The 26,034-nt window shown below is 35.4% G+C and overlaps 1 protein-coding gene and 1 long non-coding RNA gene across 2 annotated transcripts; one reads left to right on the top strand and one right to left on the bottom strand.

Moving 5' to 3' along the window:
• Positions 1-3,445: 3,445 nt before the first annotated feature.
• samsn1a (SAM domain, SH3 domain and nuclear localisation signals 1a) lies at positions 3,446-25,935 on the top strand. The gene is made up of 16 exons (XM_051664864.1): positions 3,446-3,485; positions 4,891-5,033; positions 6,198-6,244; positions 6,817-6,854; positions 7,213-7,296; positions 8,811-8,908; positions 9,103-9,165; positions 12,951-13,053; positions 13,505-13,830; positions 19,886-19,966; positions 20,232-20,360; positions 20,514-20,620; positions 23,321-23,477; positions 23,605-23,820; positions 24,574-24,724; positions 25,517-25,935. Exons 1-16 carry the CDS (start codon positions 3,461-3,463, stop codon positions 25,612-25,614), a joined length of 1,866 nt encoding a protein of 621 aa, XP_051520824.1. The 5' UTR covers positions 3,446-3,460; the 3' UTR covers positions 25,615-25,935.
• On the bottom strand, positions 5,035-15,664 carry LOC127421762 (uncharacterized). The gene is made up of 3 exons (XR_007894089.1): positions 15,310-15,664; positions 15,131-15,232; positions 5,035-5,061 (listed from the first exon to the last, which is right to left on the bottom strand). It is a non-coding gene; the product is annotated as an uncharacterized LOC127421762 (long non-coding RNA).
• Positions 25,936-26,034: the final 99 nt, after the last annotated feature.

Genomic DNA, 26,034 nt, shown 5'->3' with positions numbered 1-26,034 from the left:
CTTAAAACAAGATCAGTTTGATTTATCTTGTTTTAGAAACAACACTGCATAAGATATTTAGGTTTTTCAGAGAATGTGTTTTTAATATGTATATTTTGTCTTACTGTACTGGCAGAGTTTTTATAGTCAAAACAAGCGAAAAAATCTACCAGTGCTGAAGAAGTAATCCAAAGTATTTAGAATACGTTACTGACCTTGAGTAATCTAACAGAATACGTTATAAATTACATTTTACAGCATGTATTCTGTAATCTGTAGTGGAATAGATTTCAAAAGTAACCCTCCCAACCCTGTAGATAAGTCCAACCGCACGTATCCACTTTTTACAGGATAATACATATAATAATCCTCGTTACAATAGGTATAATAGCCTACATTTGATTGCAGCCTTCTTTATTCATTCTTGCAGTGAGATCAAACATGCTCTTAGTAACACAGCACACAATGTTTTAAAAAATAGCTTCCCCCTGTACACAAGTAATTTAGTCCTGCTTCTGATATTCTTAATTCAAACAGGCAAATATTGGTCAGACATGAATTAATCCTTTTATCTTTATTTCCTTTTACATATCTATAGGGTTAGTTATTAAAGAGATTGAGGATTTTTTCCCCCCTTTAAAACTAACCAGCTGTGAACCTGAGCACTTTCATGCACCTACGCGGTGTCGAGCACAGCAATTTATCCTATCACGTTCCGTAATGGAGAGCAAAAGATTAAGAGGCCTCGATATGTTGAAATGACATTGTGTTTTTGTACATTTTCAAGTTTTTCATGTCTACGACATGAGCAAGTGAATGAACTGCTGAGAATATGAGCTTCTTGTTAAAAAAGATAGATTTCCAAGATTATTCTCGAACATTGCAAAGGAAAATAATTTAAAGGTAAAATGTGTAATTTTTTTTGTACCACTAGAGCCACCAAATAGAATTTAAAAAATGACTGATTTCTCCTCTGCCTAGACAAACAGATAGTCCCGGCCCAAACTCAAGCTATTGGTTGAGCCAATGTTGCTGTGTTTAGTTGGTTAGGGTGCTCAAACAAACAAATGTTTTGATAGCACCACAAAGTCAAAGCATGTACACTTTTCAGGGGAATCAACTTATGAATGGCTTACTTATAGATGTCCCTGCGTAGTAAGATGGGATATGAGAAAGTATAATAATTGTAATAATATCACCTTTCACCTTTTTAGGGAAACAGCACATATAAATATGATGCATTGAAATTTAACTGAATCCAAACTGAACAACACAATTCTGACAAAGTGACCTAAAATACCCAACCAGACTATATTGGCTTGGCTGTGATTAAAATGAAATCCACATCTGCTGAAACCGAGCTGAATCACAATAATAAATGCATTTAAAAATATGTAATTATAAAAACCGTGACATTTATGGGAGAACAGTAATTATTTGAGTGCAATAATTGTACTTTGACTGCCAGTCTTCCAATCACCTCAAAATGCCCTTTTCATAGTAACACACAGTATAGAAAATGAACAGATTGCATAATTTGGCAAACCTCCAACAATCAAAACAAGCAGATCATCACTGAGGCCAAACAAATGTCTAATGACCTTGATTGCATCCTCATACTGAGGAGACTGTGTGCGCTGCAAGAAAGAAACCATGAACACTTCAGTTTCATATTGACCTTCTTCTACCAGCTTAGAGATTCTTAAAGCAGATTCGCCCCCTGTCATGAGGTCTGAAACTCTACACAGTGCACCATAATCCTCTGGGCCTATTTCAAGACAACTCCAGGTATAAAAGACTTAAGGGTTGTTGACAAGACATCGCATGCACTTTGGCTAAGAAACACTCTGTGAGCTAGCAGGTAGTGTCATATGCCACGATGGTGTACTTCATACACAGCTGGGTAGATTTCCTCTTGCCCATAATGTATGTAGTGAGCTTTTCCCAAGTGACTGAAATATTAGTTATAAAAGCAATAACCTTGCCACACTCCTTGAATTGCAGTCAGGCTTTTTGAAAAGACTTGAATTATGAATTCTAGAAAGAGAATGCTGAAAAACCACCTGCTTTTCTCCCTTCCTTCTTGATGGGGCCGAATATGGCACTTGTTTAATAAAATATTTCTTACAGCAGTATTTAAGTATATTTCTGTGTCACTAGCAATGAGGTCAGAATTCCTTGTGTAGAGGGCTGCTCAGTTTACCCATAAATTCTGGTGCTCTGTTGCGACTTATATCTACATATTTGGTAAAAACAATAATTGTGTACCATTAAAGTTTTTTGTTTTTGTTCTGTGAATTCTACCCCTGGGCAAACCAGTGAACATAATCAAACACACCTGCATACATTAAGGCAAGGGTAAACTATATTATGAAGGCAGCTTTTTACAGTAAGGTTCAAATGTGTTCTTAGTACAAAGTTGTTTTTCATGAAAGTCAATTTAGATTGTCATGTTTGTTTTAAATGTTATAAAAATATATAAAATTGCAAAACAATGGTTTGATATTTTGGTAACACTTTACATTAATGTTCCCTTTGTTAAGAGTTTTATAAAGGTGTTCATTAATGTCTAATAAGTAATTTACAAAAGCTATCCAGTTATAACAACATGAATAAAAAAGAACGACTTTCATGCAATATTTGACAAAAAGTAATGAGTTTAACTCACATGTTATAAATGTTTAATAAATACACTTTTTATACTTCTATTAAGCAAAAACATAAAATGCCCTAATTCAAGATTTATGTTAAAATGCAGAAAAATATACTATTACGGAACTTTATTTACATAGGTTTCCAATATTGACAACTCTTCAAATGTGTCCACTTTACATTAAGGTACATTTAATCATCATCATAGGTTACTAATGTTGAATAAGTGTTATTAAGCATTTATAACAATATTTGGCAGGAATTGCATGAAAGCCTCCTTTTTATGCATGCTGTTATAACCTAATTTAAATTATGTATAGTGCATTTGTAAGTTAATTAATTAGTCATTAATAAAACCTTTTATAAATATTTAACAAAGTAATATTAATGTAAAGTGTTACTGATAAGTTTGAAGGTTACCTTTTCTATTTTTGTTGTTCCATGAATTATTATGAGCCTCATAATTGTTTGCCTTTTTTAATTTTGTTGAGAAGCCTCTAACAGGCTGTTTGTCCTGTGTGTAAATACACCTCCAGATCACATTTTTAAATCACACCAGTGACTCATCTTGGAATTACTCAAGTGACAGTTTTCACTTGTAAGTAAACAAGAGCAGTATTACCAAGCTCAGCACTTGATTGAGGGGCTGCCTGGAGTGGTGATGGTCCTCCACATCTATTGGATTAGAGTAAGGGATGTCATTCAGTATTAATCTGTAGAGCAGCAGGCTGCCTGTAACACTAAGCACTCTGCTCTCTGTCTGCCTGTGACTCTCGTCCCATTGTTCATTCATTGCTGTTGGCACTAGAAAGACACCACTCTTTCCAGAATGAATCTTTTCTGCTTCTCTCTGGTAAGATGTGATTCACCTTTTCTGCTCTGTGGTTTGTTGGTTGACAATGTGTGAGGATGAAACTTGAACTGCTGGAGGGTGGTAACATGACAGAGTATGAAGATCAGGAGCAATGCTTTAGTTCTTTGAGGGCCTGTTGTTTGTCTTTCATTTTTCTTTCTTTTCTTTTTATTAAGAACATGTATGCAATGAGATATGTTGGGTACTGTCTGTGCTGTAGGTTGTTATTGGTGTGATTTAAACATTTTAATTATGCTTAATGTATTTTACATGTTGCATTTAAAACATTTGTATTATAGTAAAGATAAAATATTTATTTCTCTTTTTCATTGATTAAGTCATGATTTTGAAAAACAAACTAAAATACAGTATATGTGGAGTCTGCCTGCCAGATGTTTGGTTGTTTTGCACTATTCTGGATTAATGGTCATCTCACACACACACTGGTTTTATGTAAGCGAATTAACGCATCTGGGTAGTTTTGTTTTGGCTGATCATTTGCACAAATGGATTTTTATTCAAATGAACCTTTAAAGCTTGATTTGATGAATTCAAAGATTTGAAGGGTATCAAACAGTGGATTTCAACAGGTTTTGCTTCAGGATCCAGATTTTACACTGGACATAAACCCAACACAGTACCAAAATGTATTGTACAAGTATAGAAAATGTCCTTAAAATGAAACAGTAAAATAAAAAAATAAATATATAAATAAAAATACTACTAACACTAGTGCTACTACTACTACTACTACTACTACTAATAATAATAATAATAATGATTATTATTATTATTATTATTATTATTAATATTATTGTTATTAATATTATTAGTAGTATTATTATTAGTAGTAGTAGTAATATTGTTGTTATTATTGTTATTATTATGCCAAGAATTCCCCCCACACAAACACATTGTGGTCAGCACAAACCATGTTTATCCTCTCTACAAGTGAACCTGTTTCTTTTACATTGTGTAGTTATTAAACTTTCCATGTTGGTATCTGCCTAATTTGGCTTGCCTCTACTAAGTGACAGATGAATTTGTGGCAAAACGGATGTACACACTTTAACATCAACAACAAAAGAAATACTGTAGGAAGTGTTTTCTCCTCCCTTTCAAAAATTAGATTAAAGATAGGCCTGATAAGCCTATTTATTTTGGGACAAATATATAGTTTTTTCTTTTTTCTTTTTTTTTTTTTGCATTTTTATTATGTGTGTTTAGCATTGTTTTTCACTGCTATCCATGACCCTATCAGAACAGACCTGCAACCCCTTTTCAGGTCATGACACACACATTATTACTATTACATTCCTTCATTGGCTTATTGGTGATTGTCTTATAGACTCTACATGCCATGCATGTTAGCCTCAAAGTTTGTGACTGAACTGTTGTTTTCTATGAGGGCTCTATGGACAGCCTGTATGAGGCCGTACAGCAGTCCTGTGAGGCCCAGGTGTACACCATCCCCAGCAGGTCCTGCAGCCCAGCTGTCCTCTTAGATGACAACACCAAATGGAGGAGTGCAGGCCGTTCCATCTCCATGGTAACTGTATGAGTGTCTGACAGTGGTCCTGTCCACAAAGAAGTGTAGAAGTCATCATGCCATTCTAATATTTAAAATGTCTGAATGCTAGAGCAGATTGTTTGCTTTCAGTGGCCTATCAGGTTATAAATATTTTCAGATGAAAAAGTGTAGTATGCATACTGCAATGCTAACAGAAATGTATTGACCATCTGGACGTACACAATAACATTGCTGTAGACATGATGAGATGTCATTAAATGAAAACCTGTTGCTAATAGAGTGTGCCGTAAACATATGGAAATGAAAATTCTGTCATCACTTACTCACCCTTGTGTTGTTCCAAACCCGACTTTCTTTCAGCAGAATTATAAGAGACTGACAGTCTTGTCACGATTAATTTAATTTAGTTTTTTGTTCATATAATGAAAGTGAATGGTAACTGAGACTGACGGTCCTTAACATTCTGCATAGCATCTCCTTTTCCTTTTGTGTTCCACTGTAAAAACTAATTTGTTGACCTTACTTAGATTTTTTAAGGCAATCGCTTTGCATGCTTTTTCTAAGCAAACATACTTATTCGGCTCAAATAAACTGAACTTACATTTTTTAAAGTAACATTAACTAGTTACAAGTAAATTTAACTGATCTGTGATTAAAGAATAATTGTTTTTATTTAATTAAATTGAGTTATTGCATGTCTTATACATATAAGGGAAATTATGACTGGAATCTCCTTACAGTCGCAATTTTGTACTTGATTATTTTGTGTTAGTAGTACTTGAAGCCAAAGTTTAAAGAAAGTATATATTTGAGTTATGATTCCAAAATATTTAAGTACTGATTAATTAAAACAGTAAGAATAGTAAATTAAGCTTAAGTTGAGTAAACCTTTTTTATTTATATTTATTTGAGATAACTATTAGTATTTACGGTGAGGAAGAAAGAAAGTCAAACAGGTATAGAACAACATTAGGGTGAATAAATGATGACAGAATTTTCAGTTTTGGGTGAGCTATCCCTTTAATGTCTATTTGAGAATGGTCTATGTGCAAGAAAATAAAATAGGCTTAGATAATCATGGGAACTCATTAACATGCAAGCATGATTTCACAGAGGTATACATTTTAAAATGTTACCATGACAAATTGTACTTAAATGTCTTTATGCTGTATTCATTCTCAGGAAATTTCACAAATCAACACAGACAACAACAAAAAGAAGATACGAAGGTGAGTTCAGTCAGTTTTTAAGTAAAAAAAATAAAAAAAAGATTTTACTTCCCTTCAAAGTAAAAGTGAAAGGAATGAAATGGTCCCCTTTGGTTTTCTGCATATGTAAAGATTATATTTTAAGCAGAAGATCTAAACAACGCCTCCTGTCCTTTCATGTGTAGATTTTAATAAGCCTTGTGTATCAGTCTAGAATAGTTCTTTTTCCTTAAGACAAGGCATAAGATGTGACTTGAAAGTAATAAGTAATGGCACAAGAGATTCTTCAACAGAGATACTGCAATGAATCTGAATCATATATTAAACTTTATATTTAATATCTTTAACTCTCAGTTCACACTGAATTAATAGTTTGTATATCACTCATTAAATGTCTTTAAAAGCATACAGTATGTACTTTTGATATAAAAATCAAGTTTTAGGATTTGAGTCATTTGTTCTGATAGGGAGGGAAAATCTTAAGAGATGTCAGTGTTCACTTTTTGAATACTTGCACTTGTTAACTATAACTTTTTACATAGACTAATTATAAAACAACGCTCTAAAACATGTTTCATTGTTTTATCTCTCAGATCACTACCTAAGTCTGTCTCTGAAAATGAAGCTTTAGGTATGTAAAACATTTTAAGAAATCTTAAAAAAAAATATTCCACTCTTGTTTCATTTTTTTTCTGCATCACATGACTAACTTGTAATTGCACTACTTCCTTTTTCCCGTCACACGCACATAAGAAAACGACTTTAACTACAATCACAGCACAAACCAAAAGTAATCAATTGGTAAACAATAAAAGAAAGTTTTATTTTCAGTGGTTATCAGATCATTAAGAACATAAATGAAAGCAATATTCCCTTCATTTCCTTGCTTTCAAACAAGATTTCATAAGAAGAAAAAAGTAAAAGCATGGCACATTGATGGACATTGGTGAATTAATAAACCCTTAATGGTATTAGTTTCCCTCCTGCAGATAATACCGTCTGTACTAATTCCATCTGGCAGGCCGCCAAAAAACAAGAAGACTCAGTCCTTCTGAGGAACAATCAGAATAAAGGTAAAACCGGTTTGCGGATTTATGGGTTAAGCCTTACTAGATTTCATTTACAAGACACCCACAGCTAAGCAACATCCAATCAGGTGCCCTACATTCTGATTGCGTCAAGTCCCATTCACAGTGAATGGAGAGTGGGAATAACACAACGAGCTGTGTTGTGCAGCATCAGCTCACTTACAGTAAAACATTGTCTTGTCATTTGTGGGATTAATTAAAAAACAGCAGTTCAATATAAGTTAAGCTCAGTTGAGAGCATTTGTGGCATAATGCTGATTGATCTAAAAATTTATGTTCTTAAAAAAAAAGCAGAAATCTGGGTTACAGTGAGGCACTTAAAATGGATGTGAAGGGGGTCAACCAGTGAACGTTAAAATGGTCACTGTTTCAAAAGTATGGCCAGATGAGGAAGCATTGTGTGTAAACTTTAAGTGTGTTAAAATCGATTATTAACCTTTTCTATGTAAAGTTAAGTCCAATGTTATGACTTCGTTGCCATGATGACATAATACTGTAAACCCTAAAACAACTGTAAAAACAACCATTTAAACAACATTACTGCTCAAATAATACACAAGTTTTAACAGAAGAATTAATGTAAGTGCTTTTTATAAAATTATAAGCTTCACATTTCTGCCTTTAAACCCTCCAAATACAGGACCCATTCACTTCCATTGTAAGTACCTCATTTTAACCTCGATTTTTGTTTTTGCTCTTTTTAAAGAAAAGTAGGTAAAAGTTGAAATACATTTTTTGTGGTTATCAATATTATGCCACAAATGCTGTTGATTGAACTGAACTTGTATTGAACCCGAAATATTCCTTTAATTGTAAATAGGGCACTACACTTCATACACGTACAATTATGGATTTTCACAGACAATGTATTTGCTGCATAAACTCTTCTTGAATTTTTAGGTTGGGGTTATGTGAACAAGTATGAATATATTTTAATCAGTATTTTTTTAACAGCAAGGAACAATAAGATTAGATGGGTAAAGTTTGTCATGAGAAACTATGATGTTGGCTTGACAAAATCCTGTTCTGAATGTTAGTTTCAAAAACCAATGTTTGAAGGTGATACTGTAGATAGATAGATTGATAAATAGATAGACAGACAGACAGACACAAGTACATTCCAAATCATGGTGAACATTTGTTTATGTTTGGTAGTAATGCTGTTAAACCTGTTTGCATGGATGTAACACATTTCCTTGACTAAGCAGAGTAAAATCACCTGTCAAATGGTATTTCCCTTTGTCAAAAGACATGAAAAAGCAAAACAGGAAAAGAGGTGCAAAACCACAGAGCTTTTCTCATACGGAATGTACTATTCTGAGCTCTGCTTTGGTTAACCCCCATTTCTTTACTTTTTTTTCCTTTCTTTTTTTTTTTTTTTTTTCATTACCAGATATTCTATAATGTCATGGTGTTATGTACTGAAGTCTTGCTTTAATAAAATCAATATTTGAGTATAGAGCAAAAAAGGTTCCAGTATATGTGTTTGTGCATTTCAGATCTGGTGAGAGCTCTAAGGAGGGTTGAGAGTCAGACAGTGGCGGACAGACAGACTCAGACCATCTCTAGAAACACACAGAAAGAGCCACCTGTCCAGGTCAGAACATTTTGATATTTGTGTCTGGCTAATTTACATAGCTAATATTTCAATGTGGTGACCTATTAAAAAATAAAAAATAAAAAATAAATATTCTATTTATTTAATTGTACCTGTAGTAATATATGCAAAAATTAAGACAGGAGTTCCTTTGCATTGCTTTTTATTCTTATTCTTAATTATGTTGTTGACAGATTGTCTATAATGATGGATGTAATCCAAACCAAGATCGACCAAGCAGCAGTCAGAATGCTGTGGTGAGTTTAAAACCTTTCTATCCAGGTGCTTTGTGCAGCACATACTTTATTTGATCATCATGTGTTACATAGAAACAAGAATGAGAACAACAGTTGTCCCTTAATAGGGGCAATAACATGGAACAGTTGTTGACTGCTTTGTCTGCTGTACAGATGGTTGGGTGAGGGGCAATGTTCTGCCTATGTAATCCTTTTGCCCACATGGCATTAGAGTCCCTCGAGACTGCTGAAATTGTAATGTGTTATCGTGCAAGGCCCAGAAATGAAAATGGCCAAAAATGCTCCACCCACCAAAAACTTGCTGTGGTTTGCAGTCAAGGAGGTTTATAATAATATCTGAAGAAAGCTATCGATTAGCACAGTGGTTCTTCAAGGGATAGTTCACACAAAAATTTTAATTCTCTCATCATTTACTCACCCTCATGCCATCCCAGATGTGTATGACTTTATTTCTTCGAAAAAAACACAAACAAAGATTTTTAGAAGAATATTTCAGCTCTGTAGGTCCATACAATGCAAGTTAATGGTGGCCAGAAATTTGAAGGTCCAAAAAGCACATAAAGACAGCAAATAAAGAATCCATACGAATCCAGTGGTTAAATCCATGTCGTCAGAAGCGATATGATAACTGTGGGTGAGAAACAGATCAATATTTAAGTCCTTTTTTTTTTACTATAAATTCTCCTCCCTGCCCAGTAGGTGGCGATATGCACAAAGAATGCAAATCGCCAAAAATAAAAGAAGAATGTGAAAGTAAAAGTTGAGATTTAGAGTAAAAAACATTATTAAATATTGATCTGTTTTTCACCCAAACCTACCATATTCCTTCTGAAGATATGGATTTAACAACTAAAGTCATATGGATTACTTTTATGCTGCCTTGAAATGCTTTTTGGACCTTCAGTGTTCTGGCCACCATTCACTTGCATTGAATGGACCTACAGAGCAGAGATATTTTTCTAAAAATCTTCGTTTGTGTTCAGCAGAAGAAATAAAGTCATACACATCTGTGACGGCATGAGGGTAAGTAAATGATTAGAGAATTTTCATTTTTGGGTGAACTATCCCTTTAATTGTTTAGGTCATGCCCCCTTTAAAAATAGAAGAACTTCTGCACAGTGGCGGGCCGTGCATTTAAAGTCTAGGCCTTCAGTGTTATTCATGCCATTAAGAAAGCACAGTTTTACAATGAATAAGACACCCTATGCCTTTGGGCATCATACATCATGTCGCAGCATCCACGCACGAAAGCCAGAACTTGAAAAGACACTTAATGCTCAAGCAAGCCTAAATTTTAACTGCAGCATGACTGTTTTGTGAAATGAACGTCTCTCAAGCAGACATTCAAAAATCATAATTTTCATATGAATCTACGAAGGAGGTCTATAATACCTGGAAAAATCTATCTCATAATATTTGCAATTTAAATGTTGCTTGCAATAAATTTAGTTTTGTCAGGGTACATGGTTATGCTGCGTTCCATTCAAGTTGGATGTGGGATATTCCTACTTGAAATCTCCGACCATAAATGCATTCCATTCCCTGATATTCGGAATTGCAACGCTCCCGTTAGCTTAGCAGGGGTTTGACTCTCATTAGAGATGTCTCCTAGCAACCCAACTGATAAACAATGCTGCAGCGCTAGCATTTGCGCTTCAGGTGTACGATTATCAAAAGAGATTATAATTTACCATGTTTTGTACACCTGCTTCTGCAGCAGGCGTTTGTTAAACAAGCTTTAATATCATGTAATGTGGAAACTAACTCATTTATTGATATTACTTAATAAAGTGAATGTTAATCTCTTACTTTGTATATCTCACTGAGTGTCGACATGTTTGTGTGACATCATGCCCCTGCATCTCGGCGAAATTTGTGTTGAGAATTTCTGCACGAGCCTACAAGTTGTAATTCTGACTTCAAGATGCATTCCATTGCTCTTTTCCTAGTAGGAAGTTGTAAAATCAGACTTTCCGAGTTCACTACTTTTCAAAACTTGATCCGACACTGAATGCTCAAGCAGCCTAATTTACACTTAGAAAACTCCTGATGTTGCTACAACAATGCAAAAAGCACTTACCAATTTGCTTGAAGTGAAAATCAGTCCTCCTTTCCTGTTTAATAAATTTAAGCAATCACACGGTCATGCAGAACATCTCCTGTTTTTAAATCCATAAGGATCTCTTTCTCAGTGGTGATGTGGCAGTGACAGCCAACTCGTCAGCAAGATCTTGCGCTCTTCGCTCTCAAATTACATACATCACTTAAAGCATGATTGCGTCACTCAAGACCAGCTAGAAGGCCTCGACCGGGACATATCCTAAAGATCACACCCACCAAGAACAAATAAATAAATCTGATTGGCTGATGAATCGGACAATCTGACTTTAGTTGCTCATTCATTTGCAGAGTTGAGGGATTCTACAGAAATTCTGAAGGCCTGACGTGATGGAGCTCATCTCACACGCTGCTTCGGGCATGTGATTTGTGAAACAGTTGTCACACTTTGCTTGTAAGCATCAAGGAATAAATTCTGACTGGATAAACTTTTCATTTTTCTCTATTTGTAGATTAATTAAGAGTGGAAATCGGTTAAAAATACATAGGCAAAAAGGTGATTGAGAATGAAAGGATGAAAAATATATATTTATTTGGCATGTTAGGCCAGCAGAGAAGGCTTTGCTGGCCCTGACAATTTGCCACTGCTTTTGCATCAATGTAGAAAGAAACTGTTTGCAGCCAGTTGGTGTAGTTAAGGCATCTACCAGCAGAGGCTAACTGGACCATGCTAACCAACCAAACCTTGACCTTATGCTTGCAGTTTAATTAGCATAATGAACTTGGTGGATTGCTAAATAAAAAAGACATAAAAAAATATTAAAGGTGCACTCAGTTTTTTTCTCATGAAACTCCTAAAGACATGAATTGTAATTTTGTAATATCTGTAGGAAATCATGACCAGTCACAATAAAATGAAGATTCCAGTCATATCAGTAACCTTATAAAAGCTGTTTTATTCCACATGGAAAGGGTCTGCACATGGGGGCTGCCATGTTAGAATCACATGACCAGCCGAATACTACAAGCTTAATCTCAGTAACCATCCTGTTATTTTTTTTTAAATAAATTATTTTTCCCCTTTTTTCACCCAATTTGGAATGCTCAATTCCCAATGCGCTTTTAAGTCCTCGTGGTCGCGTAGTGATTCGCCTCAATCTGGGTGGCAGAGGACAAATCCCAGCTGCCTCCGCATATGAGACTGCCAACCCGCGCATCTTATCATGTGGCTTCACGCCATCCACTGCGGCATTCACGCTCAACTCACCACGCGCCCCACCGAGAACGAACCACATTATAGCGACCACGAGGAGGTTACCCCATGTGACTCTACCCTCCCTAGCAATCGGGCCAATTTTGTTGCTTAGGAGACCTGGCTGGAGTCACTCAGCATGCCCTGGGATTTGAACTAGTGAACTCCAGGAGTAGTAGCCAGCGTCTTTTACCACTGAGCTACCCAGGCCCCAACCATCCTGTTATTTGACACTTTCACTCATTGATTAAAGTAATCATGGCTGACTGTGAATACTACATTTCTACAATGGCATCTGAATCTGAAAACTATTGATTTTAAATGATGCTGCATCCAAGCCGCTAGTGTCAGTGTAAGTCCAAGATGACTTACTATGAGTGTACGGTACCTTTAAAGAAGAAAACACTTCACTAGAGCAAAAATATTATAGATGTAACAATCTGCTTGGTCATTTAACTATATTGTCTATCAACAGACTGAGGCAGCAAATGCAGAGATGGCACAGACAAGAGGTATGAGAGTGAAAAAATTTGAGAGGAAAAGCAGTCACAGAGGGACCCCGATACAAGAGACAGCAGGTAAATATGATTTTTTACATTTCCAAGTCTACTTGCATGGCAACTCTTTTTTTTTTTTTTTTTTTTAATAGCCAATAGCTTTTAGTTTAGCTACATCAGAGAACAATAAACCATGATTCTGTAAAGCTATTGCTAGCCGGTTGCAGGTAGACAAACATTTGCATACGCCCCTGAGTGAAAGATGAGTCATTAATATTTTTGGTTTATTTTCTTAGTAAAATTTAAATGTGCATGTGTGCTTAAAGTACACTAGCATATACAGTATATGGTCTTAAAGCTAATAGACATAGGCTAAAAGCCACAAAAGTCAAATTTATATCTCATCATGGGGTCTTTAACTTTATGCAGTATTTCTGTTACAACAATGCATTTTATGGAAGGCCACCCTAGAACTGATTGTAAAAGTGTTCATGCCATTGAAAGCTATTGATTATTTATATATCATTCAAAGCTCACATCAAAGTTGCCAGCGGAATTATGCCTGTGTTAGATGTAGGAGCACAGCCACATACACAGGAGAATACCACCCCTTTTGTAGAGTCAAGGGTCATGGAGGCAGCACCCGCCAATAGACAGCGCTGGAGCAACCCCATCTGGGTACCGGCCTACAACGCCTGTCAACCTCACCCCATTGAATATCGAATTCACACCTGTGACTGCACTACATCCAGGCCTCCAAGTCAAGGAGACAAAATCAACGTTCATACCATGAAGAGAGACCCCTCGCCCAAAGGAGTTGTGTGTTCCACCACCAACGTGGATTTCTGTGCCTCTAATGTAAGTAGTTTTTCATATAAAATGGGATCTGTAGATTTAGCATTAGAGTTATACATAGGAAAACACTGGAGAAAAATGTGTTCAAATCCATATTGCTATATACAATGAATGAGGTTCAAACGGCTGAGACTACTATTGAAAATACTATTTTGCATTTTTGTAATGTAATAAATAAAATCATTAAAAATTATTTTTTAAGTATAACAATATGAGTGAAAAGTTTAATGGAAACATTAACTTAAATATTTGAATTTCATGGTATTTGATAAACATTTTTGACTTAATGCTAATATGGACTCCACAAGTTTATGCAAAACCTGATAATCCTTGTTATTCGGAATGATTTGAGAATGTTTCAAAGATCATCTTGTGTGCTTCAATGGAAGCAAAAAAATCTGACCTTTTGTACAAACAAGTTAACATGGTAAATGTCACTGGTTTGCTTATATGATTAGTGACCTATAAATAGTGCATCTTAAATATTTCTTGTTCGTCAAAACGTTTCACTGTTTTAAAACTTTCAAAATCATAAAGCTCATTATTTATTTCCAGATACAGTGTTGTGAAAAAGTATTTGCCTGATTTCTTCTGTTTTTGTGTATATCTCAAACTGAATTATTTCAAAAATTCAAACAAAATCTAACATAAAACAAAGGCAATCTGAGTAAACACAAAATAGAGTTTTTAAATGATAATGTTATTTATTGAAGCAAAAAAGTTATCCAATACCAACTGGGCCTGTATGAAAAAATTATTTGCCCCCTTAGTTACTAAATCCCCAAATCTGTGAAACTGCATTCATATTGGGGTTCAGCTGGACTAGACACACCCAGACCAAATTACTGCCAGCCCTGTTCAATCAAGTCAACACCTAAATACAACTTTTTCAGCAGTATGAAGTTGGCTAAAAGGTCACCCAGTAGCACACTATGCCAAGGTCGAAAGAAATTCCAGATATTATGAGGAAATAGGTGATTGAAATACATCAGTCTGGGAAGGGTTACAAAGCTATTTCAAAGGCTCTGGGATTTCAAAGAACCACAGTGAGAGCCATTATCTCCAAATGGAGAAGAATAGGCACAGTTGGGAACCTTCCCAGAAGTGGCTGACCTTCCAAAATTCCTCCAAGAGCACAGCGATGACTCATCCAGGTAGCCACATAAAAGCCAAGGACAACATCCAAGGAACTACAGGCCTCTTTCACATTAATAAAGGTCAATGTTCATGACACCACTATCAGAAAGACACCGGCCAAAAATGGCATCCATGGAGGAATGGCGAGGCGAAAACTATTGCTTACCCAGAAGAACATTAAGGCTCGTCTGAATTTTGCCAAACACACCTTGATGATCCTCAAACCTTTTGGGAGAATGTTCTGTGGATTGATGAGTCGAAAGTGGAACTGTTTGGAAGACAGGGGTCCCGTTACATCTGGCATAAATCAACCACAGAATTCCACCAAAAGAACATCATACCTACGGTCAAGCATGGTGGTGGTAGTGTGATGGTGTAGGGATGCTCTGCTGCTTCAGGGCCAGGGCGACTTACAATAATTGAGGGAAATATGAATTCTGCTCTCTACCAGAAAATCCTAAAGGAGAATGTCCGGTCATCAGTCTGTGAGTTGAAGCTCCAGTGCAACTGGTTTATGCAGCAAGACAATGATCCAAAGCATAGGAGTAAGTCCACCTCTGAATGGTTCAAAAGAGGCAAAATTAAAGTTTTGGTGTGGCCAAGTTAAAGTCCTGACTTGAACCTTAAACGGGCATTTCACGCTCAAAAACTCTCCAATTTGGTTGAAAAAAAAGCAGTTCTGCAAAGAAGAGTGGGCCAAAATTCCACCACAGCATTGTGAAAGACTGATCGTTTGGTTGCAGTTGTTGCTGCTAAAGGTGGCACAAAAAGCTATTAAGTTTAAGGGGGCAGTTCGTTTTTCACATGGGTGATATAGGTGTTGAATAACTTTTTTGCTTCAATAAATAACATTATCATTTAAAAACTGCATTTTGTGTTTACTCAGATTGCCTTTGTTTTATGTTAGATTTTGTTTCAATTTTTGAAAAAAATTTAGTGTAAGATACACAAAAACAGAAGAAATCAGGATCGGGGCAAATATTTTTTCATAGCACTGTATAAAGTAGATTTTGAATACTAGATTTTCCAATGTGGTCTCAGACTTTTAGCCCTGTATGTTGTATCCATGGAAGTTGCATCTCTACAACAAGTGGACAAGTTTATGCTTATATCATCTGAGCATCACTCCTGTAAAATGCTTGTATAAATAGAACTGCTATAGGCTATTGACAATTGGTCCAAGATTCTTAATAAATGCAATATAAGGTGTCAACCATCCATCAACCACATAGTGTTATTGCAACATAAGACTCAAAGTATGTCCTGGCATGGCACCCAGCATTAGGGATTAAGTGATATTTGCACACACGTTAAACATTTGAGAGTGATGAACTCCAATGTTTTTAATGGCATGTAGATAAGGGGAAAACATTATTCCAAAGAGTTTCTAGAAATCCTAATCTCAGTTAATAATCTTTTGCTGTTATGCACTGAGTAGCAACTGCATTCTCATACATTAGTCTTTCTAGCACTGAGTAAGGGGTAAACTAGAACATTGTATCACTCTCAGATAAAAGGAAGCTTTCACAAAAAGGTTAGTAAGGGTTGTTTCTTTCCGAGGACTAGTGGTGCTTGAAAAAATAAAAGATTATAATAGTGTAATCCTGGATTTTGCATGACTGATTGCACACAGCTGGATTAGGCTATGTTATTGTCCATTGGCTTTTCTTAAACAATATTGGTAGTCTGCCGCACACAGAAATCCATGTTGTAAACAGTTCCTTGTTAATGTAAATGATGGCCTGAGTTTGAAGGGTTGGATCGTGATTCTCCTTATATAAAGAGCTAACATACTGCATATGCAAAATAAATTAGACAGATGTCAGATTAAACAGCTCAATGTGCAAAAACGTTTTGCAAAAATTTCAAACTAAAATTCAGAAGGTTGTGAAAGTAGACAGGAAGTGTTTCATGAGCATGGGTCCTCTTCCTGTGCGTGCGATGGAGCTCACTTCCCATATATGTAGACCAGATTTTGCAACTCAGCCAGAGGACAAAATACGTGTGTATATTTTATTAGATTTTCATTACTGTGAATAAAGGTTGCATTAAAAGGATAGTTCACCCAAAAATGAAAATTCTCTCATCATTTTCTCACACTCATGCCATCCCAGATGTGTATGACTTTCTTTTTTCTGCTGAATAAAAACAAAGCTTTTTAGAAGAATATCTCAGCTCTGTAGGTCCATACAATGCAAGTGAATGGTGGCCAGAATTTGAAGGTCCAAAAAGCATATAAAGGCAGCATAAAAATAATCCATACGACTCAAGTGGTTAAATCCATGTCTTCAAAAGCGATATGATAGGTGTGGGTGAGAAACAGATCAATGTTTAAGTCCTTTTTTACTATAAATTCTCCTCCTTGCCCAGTAGATGATGATATGCACAAAGAATGCAAATCGCCAAAAACAAAAGAAGAAGAAGAATGTGAAAGTGAAAGTGGAGATTTATAGTAAATAAGGACTTAAATATTGATCTGTTTTTCACCCACACTTATCACTTCAGAAGACATGGATTTAACCATTGGAATCTTGTGGATTACTTTTATGCTGCCTTTATGTGCTTTTTGGACCTTCTGAATTCTGGTCACTAGGGTTGTAAGGGTACATGTATTCGTGCATGCAGTCAGACGAAGAATACATCTGACACAGGCGATCCACACTCCAATCCAGAAGGGGGCGCGCGCGGTAATGCAACGCTGTTTGCTAACAACAGGTAAAAGAGCAGAAGAAGAAGAGACCCTCTATGCACCAACCCAAAAAAGAATGGCTTCTCCTAATGCACAAGTTTTATTTTTCATTATTCTATTTTTGTACTTTTATAACACAAGAGATGCTTTTCATTTTGTATCTGATTGTGACCAAATACCTTTTGTTTTTTATCAACCCTACAAAAAAATATGGCTTATGCAAGAGTGCATTCTGTTTACTGCTTAGTGCTTAATACACTAAAGGAGGCTGTACTGTACCAACTACCTCAGGAGGGACTAAATGCCGCTAGGTGGAACAAACTGTAATTTTCACTACTGTCTGTTCAAAATAAATGAAAAAAACCTAGCATTTGGGATTTGTTGCTTTTTCCTGTTGTACCGAACTCATATCAAACCGTGACCCCAAAACCGAGGTACGTACCGAACCGTGACTTCTGTGTACCGTTACACCCCTACTGGTCACCATTCACTTTTGCATTGTGAGTACCAGCAGAGCTGAGATATTCTTCTAAAAATCTTTCTTTGTGTTCTGCAGAAGAAAGAAAGTCATACCCATCTGGGATGGCATGAAGGTGATTAAATGATGAGAGAATTTTCATTTTTGGGTGAACTATCCCTTTAATCCTAAAAGTTCTGTTAAACACATAGTAGAAGCACAATGGTCCCAAAATGGTCTACAATGGTCCCAAAAAGTGTTTGGATATTTAAAATGTATGAATTTCATTGCATTACATGACAAAATATAAAATCAAGTGGAATATGAAAACAAAAAATTATGACAGTTTTATCAGAACTAACTTCACTTTCCTAAAAGATTTTGCAATTACTTTTAAGCAACTGGTCTCAAGCTGATTTAAGTGGATGTATGAAGTCATTTCCCATTACACAGGTGTCCTAGTAGAGTACCCACAGGGGTATTTCATCACATTATTTATGGGCATATACATGTTTGACAACCAGAAAGTGTCCATATAGTTTTGCCTTAATTTTGAAGAGTTATTATATTGTTTTATCATATAGAACCTAACAAATGTCTTTTTGTTAAATGTTTTGCTTGAAATTGTGCATTTGTTATCTTTTTAAACTTCCACATCATTTTATATTTTCTACTCTAATGCAAAGACATTCACAAATTTTCAAGTGTGACTATCCATACAGTTTTTGGGGCAATGCTATCACAATCTGAGTGCCTTCATCAAATTGATATGACGCAACTAAGTGTTCAATTATGTAAATAGCACCTCTGTGGAAATTCTTTTTTTTTTTTCTTTTTTTTTTTATGCCCTTGAGTCCCACTTACCAAATTTGTGTTACTCAAAATGACTGTGAAGTGGTCAACCACAAAATGCAGACTCAAGCACTTTCCGCTGTAAAACTGATGCCTCAATAATAGACAGAATGCGCTTGGCTCACATCCTGTATGATTTGAGGAAGTTCTTATACTAAGCTGTTCTGCTGAGGCATTGCATTTTACACTTTGGAGCTGAGAGATAAAATCACTAGTTTCAGATTAGAGTATCATTGTGAACTAAACATTCACATCTAAGGCGATGCTGCATAGGACTGCTTCAAATGTTTCAGACAAACCGAAAAGTCTTAAACCAAAGGTACTGTAGGTTTTATTATTTAAAATGGTTGAGGTAATAATTTTGGTGGTGTTATTTACCTAGTTTAATCTATTAGATGTTAGATAGACAGGGATCATACAGTACTATGCCAGTAGATCTAACACTAGCAATAAAAGGGGGCCAGAAAACTGAAAATTAATTAATGGAATTTTTAACTTGACAACACGTATATAAATTGCTTTATCGAGGTCAAATTCTGTCAAATTAGGTCAGTGAACCTTGGCTCTATTGTTCTGGATTTTGCTATTTGACTGAAGTTACATTGATTACATAACACTTTAGACAATTATTTGCCATTGTCTGATTGGAAGAGATGACAGGTTTTTAACTGATTAGGAATAATTCAGTGTTTTTATCAATTTGAAAATGTCACATTAAAATGAGGACATATCAAGTTAAGTTTAATGGATGTAAGTGCTCTAAAACTTAATGACTAGTGTAACACCTTGACTAGCTCTTGGATTCTCACCAGTTTTTGGCATACTATTCATTACACCATTGCCGATTTTAAAATGTAATGTAGAATGTGTCTTGATGTTCCAACCATATGGTAAATGTGGTCTTTTTTCATTATTTGACACAGCGATCAACAAGTTTTGGAAGATTTGACACGTTCAGACATCAACACTCCCCTTCCCGGCTTGAGGAAAATGGAACAGCGGAGGTGGGAAGAGTTTACATCAAAGTGAGATTTTAGTCTGCACAGATTTTATGCAGTGAAAAACCATATCACGATACAAAATTCATTACATACTGTTGGATTCTTTGCACTATGACGTAAAATCTAAAACAATCAACTCATTTTAATTATAGTCAGCAGGTCTTATCCTTGACTTATTGACCACTGGACAGAGAAGCTTTTTCCATACTGAAGGATTTATTTTAAAACAATTTTTTATTATTTTTTTTTATGTATGTGCATGAAACAGACAGATGCTGAATCAACAGCACAGAATTGTGAGAAACCAGGAAGTCTGGGGAAAAAAATGAAGGCCATCTCTATGACTATGTGTAAACGGATGGGCAAGAAACACGTCAAATCTTTCTTGGAGGACATGGTGAGTCACACATCAAGTTCCTCATATAATTACTGACATTGATTAAGCAACTCATTTCTTCACCATCTTTAATATCAGCAAATTATCAAAGCAAGTATACCTACATCTGCAAAAAAGTGTCAATGTCCATGGCTGATATTTTGATTGGTGCAGGGTGATGACACTGAAGGAGAAATAGAGAATGGGTCTACAGTAGAGAAGAACTCAGACCAGACCAGCAACTCACTAGAAAGTCTCTGCAGTGCACAGAGCTCCTCCAGTAAGTATCTACCATCAGTAGGGGAAACTACTAAAATTGTCAAGCTACTGAGGCTTACAACTCAATCAGTTGTCAATTGATTGGTAACATTTTAAAGAAAACTTTTCAATTTTTTTTAATTATATAAATTATTATACATTATGATAATCTATTATGAGAAATGAAGAAACTGCTGAAAAAAATCTTGAGCCAAAAATTTACTTTTTTTTTTTTGACATTATATATCTCAGGGTGTAATTAAGGTAGCTCTGAAAAGCTTTTGTTTTGTTCCTAATCATGTCCCCTGTAACTGAGTAAAACTTTGTGTTGATACAACAAAGCAATCAAAAGTTATAGCATCACAAATATAATTTATCCTAGTATCCAAAAACATCTTCAACTGTCCAAAATCTTCTCCAAACAAATAAAACATAATAATTGTACATAATAACTAATTACACATGCAAATACAACAATGACTAAAGGCATGCTCTAACTGCAATGCATACAGGCATGAGTAATGAGATCTCCTTCAGTTCCATTCTGTCATTTGAGCCATCATTGAGTCTGTGTACTTGGCGCCATCTCCTGGTGGCCATATGTAATTAGAGTGAACAATCCTCTCTGCCCATATTTGGATGACTACCACCTTTGTCTTTTCATCACAATACAAAACACATAATAATCACACACAAGATCTACAGGAGACCCAATTAAAAGTAATACATCGTAATGCACAAATTTAATTCACAAATGATCACAACTGCATAACCAAATAAAAATGGAACAAGCAATCATTACACTCATCCATTGAGCAATCTAATGGCAATAGGTACAAAAGAATTCTTATAAACCTTTTTAAAAAAAAGGATGGAGCCCTGTACCGCATACCTGGTGGAAGCATTACAAATTCAGCATGCACTGGATTTGTAAAATCCGATGTTATTATCCTTGGTCATCTAAGCAATGCGTCCTCGTGATTGCGATTCAGACTGTTCAACTGAGGTAGTTGATTCCTGATTATTTTACATGCCATTATAACAATTCTAGTTAACTTCTTCTTGCTCCTTAGTCCCATGCTCCCATACCAGGCTGCAATATTAAACAGTAAGACACTCTCCACATGACTTTTCCAAAATGTATTGGTCAACATTAAATCACTTTAATCTTCGCATGAGGTACAATCTTTGACTTGCTTTCTTAAAAATATAGTCTGTATTCATGCAATAATCCAATGTTGTTTCAGTGTATGTACCCAAATATTTAAAACTCTCAGCAATCTCTACGACCTGTCCATTAAGTACTGTTCTTCTTGTCAATTGCTGTTCATCCAGTTTAACATTAAATATCAGTTCCTTAGTTTTCTTTATATTTATATGCAATGCACTTGATTGACACTATTCCTCAAGGGTCTTAACATTCTTAAAATATGTTTGCTCACTCAACGGTTGATCCTTCATGCAAGCTTCCAACAGTACCATATCATCAGCATACTTGATTAATCTAGCTGTTTGATTCTGAGTCATTAACTCATTTGTATATATTAATATATGGTATATATTGCCTCCTCTATATAATGGTATGTTGATATTTTATCATGGATATTTTATGTTCCGTTTATTAAGTTATAAGCGAAAATGCGGCTTATAAGCAAAACCATGTAACATGTATGTTAAGGACATTAACATTATTATCTAGCTATATTTTTATCTGTGAGTAAAACAGTAGAATATTGGTTGTATTCTACTCATTGAGAGCTTTCCAATGACATATGACACTTAGCTATTTGATCAGTTTGATGCTTTTACCGATTTCAATAATATGTACAGTGCAAAATTATTACTAAATTATTAAGATGGTACACTTCTGTTTTGTCTGCAAATTTCAAAGCATTTGTTCAGTTTTGGTCATAATGCTTACATACATTGTAAAGTACAGCTTCAAAGCTTTAAAACAATACCTATTTTGTGCTGGTCAAGACTGCAGTTATTCATATTTTGAGTAAAAAAAAAAAATTCTCAACAGGGCTGCCAGCTGGCCCATCCAAGCTTTAAGTGTTAAAAGTTGTTAAAGGAATATTCCGGGTTTAATACAAGTTAAAGGAGCTATAAGCAGTTGTCAAAAACAGCAGCAAAATAGCGCCCTCAACTGACAACTGTTATGAACAACATGGCATAAAATTGACATTAAGCCTCAATAATTGACTGCAACTACAATACTCTGAGAATGTGCAAAATGATTGACAGGCAGAAAGTGTTAATGACCACAGCCCGCAAATACATTTTTGTGTGCTGTATACAGTTTCTAGAGCTGTCACAGAGACTGGTGAGATATCTCAGGACAATTGTTTCATGGATATCTTTTGAGTAGGATATTTTTTTGCACACCTTTTTATAAAAAATTGCTTACAGCACCTTTAAGCTCAATCAACAGCTTTTGAGGCATAATGTTAAAAAAATATACTTGTCCCTCTTAAAAAAAAATACAAATAAATAGCAGGAAAGCACTAAAAATGGAAGTGAGTGGGCCAGTCCATAAACATTAAAATACACACTGTTTCAAAGGTATAGTCACAAGATGTTAACATTATACAAGTTAAAATTATTTTAGTGTGATAAAATTCTTTATCTGTGTAAAGTTATATCCAATATCTGGAATCTGAAGTTGAATCAGATTGTTCTGACAGTGTAATCATAGTCTTTTATGTTTATGTGTTTATTGGCTCAGGTGGTGTGGCTAGAAATTCAGATGGATCCAGTAACAGAGATAGCCTGAAACTGGAGGAGGCAGTGCCCTACACAGGCCAGTTCTGCGGACGAGCCAGAGTACATACAGACTTTGTGCCCAGCCCATATGATACAGACTCCCTCAAACTAAAGGTACAGTACCCATTTGTTCTACTTGTTCATTGATGCATTCTATTGGATAAATTAGTGAATGATGATGACTATACCAACAGAATAGGCTTGTACCTTTTAATATGAATGAAATGTGCATCTTTTTTAGGTGGGAGACATCATTAGCATTGTAAGTAAACCACCAATGGGTATATGGACTGGCATGCTCAACGGTAAAGTGGGAAATTTCAAGTTTATTTATGTGGATGTTCTGCCTGAGAAAGAGGAGGAGGAGAAGGAGGCCCCAAAAATAAGACCTGTGAAAGTTTGCAGGAAGCCACGACCGAATACACTCCTGGAGTTATTAGAGAGACTTCATTTAGAGGTAAAACCAGACAGGACATTTATGCATACATGTGAACAAATAGACACATAACTTAGAATCAAATCCACCACCTTTTGGCCAGATATACAGTACTGTGCAATAATTTTAGGCACTTGTGAAAAATTTTACATAGTGAAGATGTCTTCAAAAATAATGACATAAATAGTTTTCATTTATCACTTAATGTCATACAAAGTCCAGTAAACATAAAAAGCTAAATAAATATTCGGTGTGACCACCTTTGCGTTTAAAACAGCACCAATACTCCTAGGTACACCTGGACACAGTTTTTCTTGGTTGTTGGCAGATAGGATGTTCCAAGCTTCTTGAAGAATTCACCACAGTTCTTCTATCTATTTAGGCTGTCTCAATTGCTTCTGTCTCTTTATGTAATCTCAGACTGACACAATGTTCAGTGGGGGGCTTTGTGGGGGCCATGACATCTGTTTCAGGGCTCCCTATTCTTCTATTCTAATCTTTTCTATTTGCAAAAGTAATGTTTGGGAGTCAAACAATTATATTTCCTATTGACACACTAAAGCTGAAGATATAAATAACCATCTTAAGATAAATGCTTTTGTGAGATATCTTATGTGCCTAAGACTTTTGCACAGTACTGTAATTCACAAAGAAGGCAGTTTGGTGATTGAAAGATATTGGTATGAAATTTTAATTAGAAATGTACATGAACTTGCCCTGGACTGGAGTTTTTTTGTGTTGTATTTTAATGTTGGAAAACTCTTTTTGTCATAGCAATATGCATCCTCGTTACTCCTGAATGGCTACCAGACAGTAGATGACCTCAAACATCTCAAAGAGAGGCATTTGATTGAGCTGAATGTGATTGATCCAGATCACAGGTGCAGGTTGCTTGCTGCGTCAGAGTGCCTCTATGTCACAAGCAGTGAGTGTCAATACAACTAGTTTGATGTTCAGCTGTGGAAAAAAACTTCATGGTTTCTGAGTATTCTTTGTAAGCTTCATTTCAGGAAACATTATGACAGCATGCCTCAGGAGGGGAATAGATACTGCTAATACATCTTTGCATCCTCTATTTTTACATGTGAATTAAATGTGGTTGGTTTGAAATACACAACATTGTCTTAAAAGGTTACTTCACCCAAAAATCATCATTTACTCCCTCGTTCCAAACCTGTATAACTTTCTATCTTCCGTGGAACACAAAAGGAGATGTTAGGCAGCCCCTATAATTTACATTGTAGGGAAAAAAGTTGCTACAAAAGTGAATGGTAACTGATGCTGTCAGTTCCTCAAAATTGTGCCTATCATCTCCTTAGTGTGTGTTCTGGAGAAGAAATAAAGTCACATAGTTTTGGAACAACATATGGGTAGTTTTTATTTTTGGGTGAACTATCCCTTTAATTTAATCCACAACACTCTGTGCAGTCATGAACAGCCCCTTTACTTTAAATGCAGGTCGAGATTAATTGCTGTTTTGATGTTGGCTCAGGTGGCACATGGCTGGGCTATTCTGGCTGATGTGAATGTAGGATAATAATCAGGAAGACATACAATCATTGAATTAAAATTATTATTATTATTATTATTTATTTATTTTTATTTTATTTATTTATTTTTTTTTTTGCAAATGCAAACCTAATTTGTTAGACAGAGATTGAATTAACCAGCAAGAGTTCATGTGAGAGATTTAACCTTTCTTTGCTTTGCCCTACAGGAGATGAACAGGGAGAGATAAAGGGTGATGAGGAGGAAGACGAAGATTGTCTCAGAGACTCTGGTTGTTTTATTCCAGCAGAGTGTCCTGACAGTTGAGAGTCACTCATTAGTTGTCGAATGTCTCTCTCTTCACATATAGTATAATGATAAAGCTACAAAACAAACACAAAACTCAGCTGAGATGTTTCATTTTGTGATTATATTTGTTTGGTCCTTAATATAGTAATTGGCCTACTTTGGTTTTGTATTTACACAGTCTGTTCAGCTTTCTGTTGATGTAACCTGTTTTGTTCAATGTAAATGTTTTTGAATTTTTTACAAACCTACATGTGTGTGACAAATTGTTCACAAATGGTTATCATGACTGAATTGTATATAATATTATTCAAATAAATAAATAATTTATTCTTCAGCACATATACTTTTCTGTTACTTGTTTTGTTTGAGTTTGAATTAGGGCAGGTACACCCTTTATGTTGGGCAGTAGGTTCTCTTTTCGTCTGACCTTGGTTGTTT

The sequence above is a fragment of the Myxocyprinus asiaticus genome, chromosome 31, assembly GCF_019703515.2.
Source record: "Myxocyprinus asiaticus isolate MX2 ecotype Aquarium Trade chromosome 31, UBuf_Myxa_2, whole genome shotgun sequence".
Classification (NCBI taxonomy): domain Eukaryota; kingdom Metazoa; phylum Chordata; class Actinopteri; order Cypriniformes; family Catostomidae; genus Myxocyprinus; species Myxocyprinus asiaticus.
This window is presented reverse-complemented; position numbering and strand designations above follow the sequence as displayed.